This window comes from Stegostoma tigrinum, chromosome 3, assembly GCF_030684315.1.
Source record: "Stegostoma tigrinum isolate sSteTig4 chromosome 3, sSteTig4.hap1, whole genome shotgun sequence".
In the NCBI taxonomy this organism is placed as follows: domain Eukaryota; kingdom Metazoa; phylum Chordata; class Chondrichthyes; order Orectolobiformes; family Stegostomatidae; genus Stegostoma; species Stegostoma tigrinum.
In genome coordinates this window covers 121,344,068-121,357,613 of record NC_081356.1, presented here as the reverse complement: position 1 = coordinate 121,357,613, position 13,546 = coordinate 121,344,068, and the positions used below count along the sequence as shown (strand labels likewise).

The following is a 13,546-nucleotide window of genomic DNA, read 5'->3' as shown; positions in this document are numbered from 1 at the left end:
AGCTGGATGAACACAGCAGGCCAAGCAGCATCTCAGGAGCACAAAAGCTGACGTTTCAGGCCTAGACCCTCTGATGAAGGGTCTAGGCCCGAAACGTCAGCTTTTGTGCTCCTGAGATGCTGCTTGGCCTGCTGTGTTCATCCAGCTCCACACTTTGTTATCTTGGATTCTCCAGCATCTGCAGTTCCCATTATCATTGTTTACTCAAGTTATAATTGACTGTGATCACTTTTGAATGGCTTGACCACAGAAACCACATTTCTGGGAGCTATGACAGTACTTGGGGACTTCTGAAAGGCTTTTAGTGAATGAAAGAAGAACTTCTTCAGTAGCATGGCTGTCATCAAATGTCCAGCTCCCAAATAATTCTCTGCTCATCACACTTACTGTTGGATAAAAGGCTGCCACAGGGCTTTCAAGAGTGATTTTTTAAAATAAGAAATTATGACTTCCCTTCCAATTTATTGAGAACATTTTATATAACCTTAGTTTACAGAAAATTCCCAGAAGTGGGGTCTACATTCAAAAAGCCCACCTTCCATGGCTGACTTAAGGGACAATGGCCATCAGAATGGTCTTCATGAATCAAATTGCTTTCTTTTCAAGTTCTTAGATTTGAGATTTTTTTAAATAAAACTGTCTTAGTCCTTGGCAATTTAGTGGCATTTGCCCCAACAAACATAGTTATTTTTTTAAAAAGACATTTGAAAAGGACTCTACTAATTACAATTAAAATATGGTTCATCAGTGCTTGATGCTAGAACCACACAACGTCCTCTCCCCTTTTCTTGAAATCCCTCTCAGTTAGAACAAAAATTATTTATTTCTTTTTGGCACACGGCTATTGCTGTTCAATTAAAATATAGCTCACTAGAAAACAAAAAGAGCTTAATTGCCAAGTTTTTTTTGAGTAAAAGACAAAGTTTATGTACAGAGCCTGAGAAAACAATAATGAAATGCAACATCAAACGTACACAACAAACACAGGTAATAAGTTTATAAACAAGAGTTCTGGTATAGACATAGAAAATGAAGGTAAAGCAATTAAATAGCTCTTCCAATCGTAAAGATAGTAGCTGAGATCACAGATGTTTAATGGTTGATTCGTATCCTCAGCAGGAATGGAATTTGTAGATATCTTTGGGTTCTTGGTTGCATTCCAATCTGCTTTCTCACCAGGCATGGATTCTAATTTGAGAAACAGGCAGAAAGATTAGAGAGTTCCAGCTCTTGGCACAAATTCATCTTTCCTTCTCTCTGCTATGCTGCTCAAAAGCAACTTCTGATGTATAGATTTTTTGTGTATTCTAGAGTCTAGTTTTGTCTCTTCAAACTGGCAGCCAAACTTTTCATTTCCCATGTGAAAAGATCATAGACGTGTAAATTAAACAGGAGATGTGAATTTCTTGATGCTGACTCAGTTGCCTGATTTTCATGTCTTCAGATAAAAATGGTAATTTCAGTGGAGACAGTTTTGTTTATTCCAGATGGAGATGTATGTAACATCATATTGGTAGTCAATGGAGTCTTAGCTAAATTGATTCTGACCTTTAGCAAAGGACAAAATGAAGACATAAAATTAGGATTATGAGTCATTTGGGCAGATGCAAATGGTGATGATTGTATGCTGTGATCATAGTGCAGAGACTACAGAGAAATATAACAGCAAGAAAGGCAACCAATTACAGATGGAAAGTAAGGTTAGATTGATACTTTGTTCTTTTTAAATCTTGGGGATTAATTAGTTACATTGCTTAACTGTCCAAGGTTTGTGAAAAAAAAACTAGAGGGGATTAATTTATTTTCCTCATTCCATGTGCTTGTCTGCTGTTATCGTGTTTCTATGTACAGAGAATGGAGAAGAGGTTAAAAAAAAGAAAGACTTATGATCCATCTAATCTACCAGCAAGGGTGTCCCTTCCAAAGAATAGTTCCAAGGAATCAGATAGTCCATTCTGTTCCACTTTCTAGACCTATTGAATTTCTCCAGCACCTGCTGTTTTTACTTTAATCAAGATATCTCTGGTGAGATTATTCTAGCACCACCTTAATGTCATTCTGGACTATTTTCAAGCTAAGAGTAAATCACATGGTATGCAATCACACAGGATTTCATCAAAATGAGGTTTAAAGGCATTTATTATAACTTGTCACCTCCAACTTCCACCCTCCAACTCTCATGCAAACAAATAGTCTCATCAATGTTAATAATCTGATTCATGTAATTTCATGGTGCATTGATGATTATTGCTCTAGTTTTTCTCCCAGTCGTTTCAAATCTTGGGGAAAAGATTGAGAATAAGGCGAAAGCTGCTTGCAAGTATTTGTATTCTTATTTGCAAATGTTTACAAGCCCATTTGAGAGGAACAATCGTAGTGCTGAAATGTCATTGTGTTAAGTTAATGTAATCTTACAAGATCGTGTTGTACTGCAAACTATGTAATGATGCATTAAATTGTTTCAAGTCCCAGTGATTGTTTCTTGAGTCGAAGTGTCTTTGTACAATGTGATGTTTTACATCTATTTCAATCATCTCTCCATGCAAATTAAGAGTATGAAATGCTGTACTTTATTCTGTTTGTGTGTTGTACAATAAACTCATTTCAGAACACCACTGCTGCTTCATTAAATAGAGGAACTTTTCTCAGACGGAATAGTTTTAAAAAACAGCACATTGTGAAGAAATAAAATCTCAGATGTAAAATGGGAAAATTTTTAAAAGATGGAGTTATAAATATTACAAGATGATTGTTTAATATTTTGCAGGACATTCCTTTGTTGTGCAGAAAACCTGCTGTGTTTTAGTCCATTAGTATTTTTCGAAGAGTAACACATCTTCAAATGAAGTTTCCTCTCCATGAGAACATAGTACCATGGGTTCCCATTAAAAACTGCAGTGAGTCAGTTATACTCAATGTCCTGTCTGCTGGATAAATGACATTCAGTCTTTATTAAATTGAGTGAACTGCTGCATAAAATCATTATATAATGGTCAGTTTTCCTTTCACAATCTCAGTACATTCTAAAGAATTTAACAGTAGTGAAGCACTTTTGAAGTGTGGTCACTACTGAAATATAGGAAAGATGTCAGCCAATTTGTGCACTGTAACAGCCCAAAAACAGAAGAATGATAATGACCAGATCACTGTTTTTGTGATGTTGCATCTTCATCAAATATTTGGTCTCAGTGTGCCAATATTTACATTGAAACTTGTGTAAATGAGGAAATTATAGCTGAGCTGCCCTTCTTGAGAATTCAGAGAAGTGAGCAACAGTGTGATGAAAGGTAATCAATTTTGAGGGGACTCAGACATAGAGGGTGAGGTTTATAAAGGGCAGTCATTGGGATGACAGTACATTTCAACAGTGTCACTGTCACTTCCTTATTTCAAAAATGTACTTCATTCATTAAAAAAATCTGTGCACAAATACAGTTCAGGTTCTGTACAGTAGCATATCAAGGAAGGAGACAAACATTTGAGTTTGACACTAAACAAACTAAGGACACCTCTTTATATAAAAAAAGTCAGAGTCAAAAAGCACAGAAATAAACCCTTCAGTCCAACTCATCCATGCCAACTAAGTTTCACAAAGTAATCTAGTCTCAGTTGCCTGCATTTGGTCCATATCTCTTGAAACCTTTCCGATTCATGTACCTGTCCAAATGTCTTTTAAATGTCATACTGTACCTGCACCTACCACTTCCTCTGCCAGTTCATTCCATATATGAACCACGCTCTGTGTGAGAACGTTGCCCCTCAGGTTGCTTTTAAATCTTTCTCTTCTCACTTGCGCCTTAGTTCTGAACTTGCCCACCCTATGGAAAAGACCTTTACTATTCACCTTCTATATGCCTCTCATGATTTTATAGACCTCAATGAGGTCACACCTCAACTTGCTACACTCCAGTGGAAAAATCTATCCCAGCCTATCCAGTCTTATAATTCAAACCCTCCTGTCCCAGCAACATCCTGGTGAATCTTTTTTGAACTCTCTACAATTTAATAATACCCAGGGTGACCAGAGTACACAGTACTCCAAAAGTGGTCTCACCAATGTCCTGCACAACCTCAATGTGATGTCCCAACTACTATACTCAACAATCTGAGTAATGAAGGCAAGTGTGCTAAACACCTTCTTAATCACCCTGTCTAGATGAGACGCAGCTTTCAAAGGACTATGTACCTGGAACCCTAGGTCTCTCTGTCCAACAACAGTACTAATGGCCTTACCATTAACCGTTTATGTCCTGCCCTTGTTTGTTTTTCCAAAATGCAATACCTCACACTTATCGAAATGAAATTCTATCTGCCACTCTTCAGCCCATTCGTCCAATTGATCAAGATCCCTTTGCAATCTTAGATACCCTTCTTAATTGTCAACCATACCACCAATTTTGGTGTCATCCGCAAACTTACTAACAATGCCTCCTAAATTCTCATCCAAATTGTTATGTAAATAACAAACAAAAGTGGGCACAACATCAAGATAACACAGTGTGAAGCTGGATGAACACTGAGGGCCAAGCAGCATCAGAGGAGCAGGAAAGCTTGACGTTTCGGGTTGGGATCCTTCTTCAGAAATGGGGGAAGGGAAGGGGATTCTGAAATAAATAGGGAGAAAGGGGGGCGCAGATAGATGATGGATAAAGGAGGGCGCGGATAGATGATGGATAAAGGAGAAGATAGGGTGAGAGGAGACAGACAGGTCAAAGAGGTGGGGTTACAGCCAGTGAAGATGAATGTGGGTGGGGAGCTAGGGAGGGGATAGGTCAGTCCAGGGAGGACGGACAGGTCGGGGGGAGCGGGATGAGATTCGTGGGCAGGGGATGGGATGGGGCTTGAGGTGGGAGGAATGGTTAGGGAGGCGGGGACTAGCTGGGCTGGTTTTGGGATGTGGTCGGGAGAGGGGATATTTTGAAGCTTGTGAAGCCCACAAACTGCAGGGCTTCAGGGTTCTCAAACGAAATATGAGATGCTGCTCCTGCATCTTTCAGGCGTCATGTGGCACTGCAGGAGGCCCAGGATGGACATGTCATTCGGGGGAGGTGTAGTTAATGGTTGTGAACTGAGTGTAGGTGTTCCATAAAACAGTCCCCAAGCCTCCATTTGGTTTCCCTGATGCAGAGGAGGCCAAAACCAGCCCAGCTAGTCTCCGCCTCCCTAAACATTCCTCCTACGTCAAGCCCCACCCCCATCTCCTACCTACTAACCTCATCCTGACCCCCTGACCTCTCCATCCTCCCTGGACTGACCGGTCCCCTCCCTAAATCCCCACCTACATTCACCTTCACTGGCTCTAACCCCACCTCTTTGACCTGTCTGTCTCCTCTCACCCTCCCTTCTCCTTTATCCATCTTCTATCCACTTCCCCCTGTCTCCCTATTTATTTCAGAATTCCCTTCGCCTCCCCCATTTCCGAAGAAGGATCCCGACCCGAAATGTCAAGCTTTCCTGCTCCTCCGAGGCTGCTTGGCCTGCTGTGTTCATCCAGTTTCACACCGTGTTATCTCAGATTCTCCAGCATCGGCAGTTCCTATTATCTCTGGATACAGCACCAATCCCTGTGGAATATCGCTGGTCACAGGCCTCCATTTTGAACAACATCCACCACCACCATCTGTCTCCTACATCAAGCCAATTTTGTATTCAGTTGGCAAGCTGCCCCTGCAACCCATTTGATTAGTTAGTTCACTATGCAGAACCTTGCCAAGGCTTCACAAAAGTTCATGTGGACAACTTCTACTGCTCTGCCCTCATCAATTATTTTCATCACATCTTTGCCCCTGATAGGAGAGTCCTCTTCAACAATTACTCTTCTGAATCTTGACAAATCCTGCTTCAGATTCATTCTTGTTTCCCAAGATCTGGATGCCCTTCATCTTTTCTCTGAGATACTAGCTCCTCAGGTTTTTCTGTTTAAGAGAGGAATAGCAACAGGAGATTCCTGAACTACCTTCCTACCTTTCCTGACAATCATCCCTCCATCTGATTGAAACTGCGCTCTACTTAATCTGAGATAACACGGTGTGAAACTGGATGACCACAGCGGGCCAAGCAGCCTCGGAGGAGCAGGAAAGCTTGACATTTCGGGTCAGGATCCTTCTTCAGAAATGGGGGAGGCGAAGGGGATTCTGAAATAAATAGGGAGACAGGGGGAGGTGGATAGAAGATGGATAAAGGAGAAGGGAGGGTGAGAGGAGACAGACAGGTCAAAGAGGTGGGGTTAGAGCCAGTTAATCTACTTACCACCACACTCTCTAGCTCGTCATTGTCTACAGGAATAGTGCCAGACGACTGGAGGATAGCAAATGTGGTTCCCCTGTTCAAGGGGAGTAGAGACAACCCTGGTAATTATAGACCAGTGAGCCTTACCTCAGTTAAAGTGTTGGAAAAGGTTATAAGGAATAGGATTTATAATCATCTAGAAAAGAATAAATTGATTAGGGATAGTAAGCACGGTTTTGTGAAGCGAAGGTCGTGCCTCACAAACCTGATTGAGTTCTTTGAGAAGGTGACCAAACAGGTAGATGAGAGTAAACCGGTTGATGTTGTGTATATGGATTTCAGCAAGGTGTTCGATAAGGTTCCCAACAATAGGCTATTGTACAAAATGCAGAGGAATGGGATTGTGGGAGATATAGCAGTTTGGATCGGAAATTGGCTTGCTGAAAGAAGACAGAGGGTGGTAGTTGATGGGAAATGTTCATCCTGGAGACCAGTTACTAGTGGTGTACCGCAAAGGTCGGTGTTGGGTCCACTGCTGTTTGTCATTTTTATAAATGACCTGGATGGGGGCGTAGAAGGATGGGTTAGTAAATTTGCAGACAACACTAATGTCGGTGGAGTTGTGGATAGTGACGAAGGATGCTGTAGGTTGCAAAGAGACATAGATAAGCTGCAGAGCTGGGCTGAGAGGTGGCAAATGGAGTTTAATGCAGACAAGTGTGAGGTGATGCACTTTGGTAGGAGTAACCAGAAGGCAAAGTACTGTGCTAATGGTAAGACTCTTGGTAGTGTAGATGAGCAGAGAGATCTCGCTGTCCATGTACACAGATCCTTGAAAGTTGCCACCCAGGTTGACAGGGCTGTTAAGAAGGCATGCAGTGTTTTAGCTTTTATTAATAGAGGAATCGAGTTCCGGAACGAAGAGGTTATGCTGCAGCTGTACAAAACTCTGGTGTGGCCGCACTTGGAGTATTGCGTACAGTTCTGGTCACCGCATTATAAGGATGTGGAAGCTTTAGAAAGGGTGCAGAGGAGATTTACTAGGATGTTGCCTGGTATGGAGAGAAGGTCTTACGAGGAAAGGCTGAGGGACTTGAGGCTGTTTTCGTTGGAGAGAAGAAGGTTGAGAGATGACTTAATTGAGACATATAAGATAATCAGAGGGTTAGATAGGGTGGATAGGGAGAGCCTTTTTCCTCAGATGGTGACGGCGAGCACGAGGTGGCATAGCTTTAAATTGAGTGATGAAAGATATAGGACAGATGTCAGAGGTAGCTTCTTTACTCAGAGAGCAGTAAGGGAATGGAATGCTGCAATGGTAGTAGATTCGCCAACTTTAATTACATTTAAGTCATCATTGGATAAGCATATGGATATACATGGAATAGTGTTGGTTAGATGGGCTTCAGATCAGTATGACAGGTTGGCACAACATCGAGGGCTAAGGGCCTGTACTGTGCTGTAATGTTCTATGTTCTATGTTCCTGTATGATCCTCAGTGACTCTAACTGCCTCTCCAACCAATCCAAATGGTCTGACATGAGATGGATGCAAACACGGCTGCTGCAAATAGTCTCCAGGGGCAATCAACTGTTCCCTAATTTCCTGCATCTGGCAGGAGTATACCACTCCATTGACTGTGATAATTGCCCCTTAAAATTTGCTCACATAGATTTGCCTAAAAAGACTCGCACTTCTCTCAGATCCAGCGTTTGTAGACTGATTAGTGCTGATACACTGCTTGAAGAACTGAAAAAAAAATTGTACGTTATAAAGCCCAAAGAGAAAGTTCTGAAAGAACCTTTATTTTAACAAGTACAAACTACCCTTCCCTTACCCATAAGTCTTAACTTTATGCATACAAAAGAGATATTAATGTTTAAAATCATAATACTGCTCAGGAATATGGTTTTAGACCCTACCAATGAGTGGATGGAATTTGAATTTGATTAATAAAATCGAGAATTGCAAGATAATCTCAGTAACGGTGATTGTGAAACTATAATTAATTTCCCCAAAACCCATCTGTTCCACTAACGTCTTTTGGCAAGGTGATCTACTATCTTTATGTGTTCAACCGTTCTCTATAATGACCTAGCAACCGGTCCTTTGCATTTTAGGAAGCATATGAGGATCACTGACTGAATTTACCAGAATTGTACCAGGAGATGAAGAATTTTATCCACAACTTCAGTTGGGTTCAGTGACAGTAGGGTGTTCTCCTGGGGTAAAGGAAATTGAGATGACATCCAGTAGGAGTATACAAGATTATGGCAGGTATGGACAAGGTAGACAAAGAAGAATTCTTCTCGGCTGATGGAACATGAGCCAACAGGCACAGGCTTAATATTCTGGGGAAGAGATACTGGATGAATGCAAGGAAGAATTTATTTTTCATGTGGCAAAGGCTACTCGTCTGGAATGTGTCTACAAGGGTGTTGAAAACTGGGAAGCTTCACAATTTCAAAGACAACCAGAAGTAGGAACGTAAAGGAAATAAACTTGTTGGATTGCAGAAATGGCATGGCTATGCGTAACTTGCCTGTTCAATAAACAGTCAGTATGGACTCAACGGGCCAAATGGTCTTCACTGCTATAAATGACTATCTCCAAATGGTTTTGCACCAAGATTCTGCGGATCTAAAAGTCTGTAACAGCAAAATTCAAGTAGTTCCAGCAAACAAAGAATATTCTCTCACTTAGGACTCCTCTACACATCCCACAAACCAATCAGCTGCTTTCTCTGTGGGATGTGGGTGTCCCTGGCTGGTCAGTATTTACTGCCCATTCCTAATTACTCCTTGAGCAGATGGTGGAGAACTGCCATGAACCACAGCAATTCATGTAAATGTACGTACATCACAGAGCTGTTGGAAAAGGAATTCTGCAGGGACAGGACTCATTGCCACATGACTCCTGACCTCTCCAGAGCGAGTAATCATAGTTTCAAGCTATAGCATGGCAGATTTAAAACAAAGGTTAGGAGGAATAACATCTTGCAAAGGGTCACGAATTTGTGGAATTCATTAATCCCGAGTGTTGTGGGCATGAGGACAGTGAATAAGTTTAAGGAAGAGATAGATATTCAGTTAGTAATGGATTAAAGGGTTATGGTGAAAGTGGGTAAGAAAGTGGAGTTGAAGCAAAGATGATAATTGGATTGAATTGTGGAGCAGGCTCAGGGGGCTGAATTGCCTACTCTACTACGAGTTTGTATGACCACTAAACTGACTTTGCTGGAAAGCGTGTGCAGGGTTGGGGTACCGATATTGAATGAGAATAAATCATGTCCTTTTGCTTAAGTGCCCAACTGATTCTAGGTTCAAGCACAAAAGCTGCTGACTTGCGGTGAGGTACTGAAGATGAATTGTGCATTGACAAAGTACACATGAAAATTGCAGCTTTTCAAGCGAGAGGGAAAGAACTCAAAGACACTTTTAAACAGTTGCCTGACATCAAAGGCTGTAAAGAATTTTATTTCATATAAAATGACAGCAAAGATCCATCTTTATTAATGCCTGAATTCAAGAGAACACTACCATGTCAGGCTTAGTCAAATTATTCAAAAAATTTAATTGAGCAAAGTACTATTCCATATTAATATGTTTCACATAGATCTTTTAAAATAAGACAGTTCAGTTTTATCACTGAACCATCTACGACAATCATTAACTCTATTTCAGACACACTTTACTGTCCAAAGTTGCAATTTTGACGATTTGCAGACAGTGACTGTGAGTCTCTAACCACTTGTTTCACATTGATCTCCTTGAACAGAACATTACTCTTACTCCGAATTTCTGAGGTGGTAGTTTCTGAAACAGGAGAGAACAAAGTAAATAGGAAATCAACGTAAAACCCACCAAAACTAAAACACATTATTAGATTTTAAATCTGGCTATGACTGTTCAAGAATAAAGGTGTTCAGTCACAGATTGACAGAGTGGTTAAGGAGTTTAGCGTACTTGGCTTCATTGCTCAGACCATTGAGTGAAGGAGTTGGGATGTCCTGTTGAGGTTGTACAGGGCATTGTTGAGCCCACCTTTGGAGTACCATTACAGTTTGAATCACCCTGCTAAAGGAAGAATATAATTAAATTGGGGAGTGTTCAGAAGAGATTTCCAATGATGTTGCTGGGAATGGAGGGCTTCAGTTATAAGGAGAGGCTGGAAAGGGTATTATTAAATTGAACAGGGTTCAGAAAAGATTTACCAGGATGTTGCCAAGAATGGAGGGTTTGAGTTATAAAAATAGGTTGGGAGTTTTTTCACTGGAGAGTAGGAGGTTGAGGGTGACCTTACAGAGGTTTATAAAGTCATGAGGGGCATAGATAAGGTAAATAGTGAAGTTCTCTTCCCACAGGAGGAAGATTACAAAACTAGGGGACATATTTTTAAGGTGAGGAGAAAGATTTTAAAAACAATGAAGGACAACTTTTTCACACAGAGGGTGGCTCATATATGGAATGAACTGCCAGAGGAAGTGATAGATGCAGGTACAGTTACAACACTTAAAAGACATTTGGACAGGTACATATATAGGCAGGGTTTAGAGGAATATGGGCCAAATGTGGGCAATTGGGACTAGTTTAGTTGAGAAACTTGGTCAGCATTGGACCAATTTGACCAAAGGATCTGTTTCCATGATGTATGACTCTCTTACTAACAGTATGAGGTTAGAGAAGTATGTTCAATGTTTTACTGTCAGAAAATAAACTTAAAACAACTGGAGAAATTTTCTTCATTGAGCAAAGAGGGAAGAAACGTGTTCAAATTGAAATCATATTCACTATTTGTTTTTAATCTAGGTTGCAGGGTTGTATCTCTCTTTCAGGATGTCAAATTTAGAATTCCTTCCAACAAAACATACCATTTATATTCCCATCCGGAATTAGAAAGACAAATCAGAAGTGCTTAGAAAGTATCAGAGGACAGGTATCTTGTTAGGATCCTTGTTGTCTTTTCATTAATTGTGTTTTTACTCTTTTATCTTTTGGCTTGGAGCTGTCAATGGAGAACTGTGAGCTGAAGATGACTGTTGGACTGTGAGCAGCAGCTTGTGTTAAAAACAGAATAAATAAGCCTGGAAGTTAATTGCAAGTTGGTTCTTGATCAAAGAGATTCCAAAGAATCTGTCACCTGGGAAAGCAGCATACTTAAACAGATAACAGATGTTTGGCCATCAGGAACATAGCAACAGGATTAGGCCATTCAATCCATCAAATTCTGCCATTCAATGAGATCATGGTTGATCTGTGGCCCCAACTCCATATACATTTATTTAAGCGACTGCTGGACATGCACATGGACAGCAGTGAATTGAGGGGAATGTAGGTTAGGTTATTTTATTTTTGGATTAGGAATATTCCACAGCACAACATCGTGGGCCAAAGGGCCTGTACTGTGCAGTGCTCTGCTTTTCTATGTTCTATGTCCTTAGCACAATTTCTTTAATGCCTTAGAGAAAAGCTTAGAACACAGAACATAGAAAAGTACAGCACAGTCCAGGCCCTTCAGCCCACGATGTTGTGCCGTAGAATAATCCTTATCCAAAAATAACCTAACCTGCATTCCCCTCAATTCACTGCTGTCCATGTGCATGTACAGCAGTTGCTTAAATGTCACTAATGACTCCGCTTCCACGACTACCACTGGTAAACTATTCCATGCGCTCACAACTCTCTGGGTGAAGAACCTCCCTCTGACGTCTCCTCTATACTTTCCTCCTAACACCTTAAAACTATGACCCCTCGTGTCAATCCTGCCCCGGGGAAAAGTCTCTGGCTATCGACTCTATCAATGCCTCTCACTACCTTGTACACCTCGATCAGGTCACCTCCCTTCCTCCTTCTCTCCAGAGAGAAAAGTCCGAGCTCAGTCAACCTCTCCTCGTAAGACAAGCCCTCCAGTCCAGGCAGCATCCTGGTAAACTTCCTTTGCACCCTCTCCAAAGCCTCCACATCTTTCCTATAATAGGGCGACCAGAACTGGACACAATATTCCAAGTGTGGTCTCACCAAGGTTTTGTAGAGCTGCAGCATAACCTCACGGCTCTTAAAATCGATCCCACTGTTAACGAAAGCTAAAACACCATATGCTTTCTTAACAACTTTATCCACCTGGGTGGCAACTTTGAGGGAGCTATGCACTTGAACACCAAGATCCTGCTGTTCTTCCACACTGCCGAGAATCCTGCCTTTAATCCTATATTCAGCATTTAAGTTTGACCTTCCAAAATGCATCACTTCGCATTTATCCAGGTTGAACTCCATCTGACATTTCTCAGCCCAGCTCTGCATTCTGTCAACCTCCTCATCCAAGTCATTTATAAAAACTACGAAGAGCAGAGGCCCAAAAACAGAGCCCTGTGGGACACCACTCAGCACTGACGTCCAGGCAGAATATTTACCATCTACAACCACTCCCTGCCTCCTGTCAGCCAACCAATTCTGAATCCAGACAGCCAAATCACCCTGTATCCCATACTTCCTGACTTTATGAATGAGCCTGCCATGGGGAACCTTATCAAATGCCTTGCTGAAGGCCATTGTACACCACATCCACTCCTCGACCCTGTCTCGTGACTTCCTCAAAGAACTCAATAAGATTTGTAAGGCATGACCTGCCCCTCACAAAGCCATGCTGACTCCCTTTAATTACGCTATGCTTCTCCAAATAGTCATAAATCCTATCCCTCAGAATTCTTTCCAAAACCTTGCTGACCACAGACGTAAAACTGACTGGTCTGTAATTTCCAGGGATTTCCCTATTCCCTTTCTTGAGAAGAGGAACAACATTTGCCTCCCTCCAATCTTCCGGTACGACTCCCGTGGAGAGCGAGGAAGCAAAGATCTTCGCCAGCAGCTTAGCAACCTCCTTTCTCGCTTCCCGGAGTAACCTAGGATAAATCTGGTCTGGCCCTGGGGACTTATCAATCTTAACGTTTGCTAAACATTAGCTTGTTAAGCAATCTCAGATTTAAAATTAACAACTGATCTAGAATTGCCTACAATTTGTGGAAGGCAGTTCCAAATATTTACAAACCTTTTTGTATAGAAGTTCTTCCTAATAACCCTCTCAAATGGTCTGACCCGAATTCTCAGACGAGGCCCCCTTAGTTCAAGAATCTCCAACCAGTGAAAATATTTGATCTTTATCTACTCTGTTGTCTCTTATTAATTTTTTGAAAACTTTGATTAGATCGCCCTTAGCCTTCTAAACTCCAGAGAAAACAGGTCTAATTTGTTTAATCTCTCTTCATAACTTCTGAAGTCCAGGCAACCTTCTTTTAAACCTACGTCGTATTCCTTCCAAGGCC

General features: G+C 41.3%; 1 protein-coding gene across 1 annotated transcript in view; it reads right to left on the bottom strand.

Moving 5' to 3' along the window:
- Positions 1 to 9,682: 9,682 nt before the first annotated feature.
- spata4 (spermatogenesis associated 4) overlaps positions 9,683 to 13,546 on the bottom strand; it is a 47,075-nt gene continuing 43,211 nt past the window's right edge. The window contains exon 6 of the mRNA XM_048526208.2: positions 9,683 to 10,043. Coding sequence (XP_048382165.1) covers positions 9,919 to 10,043 — 125 coding nt within the window. The 3' untranslated portion in view covers positions 9,683 to 9,918. The remainder of the gene's footprint in view (positions 10,044 to 13,546) is intronic.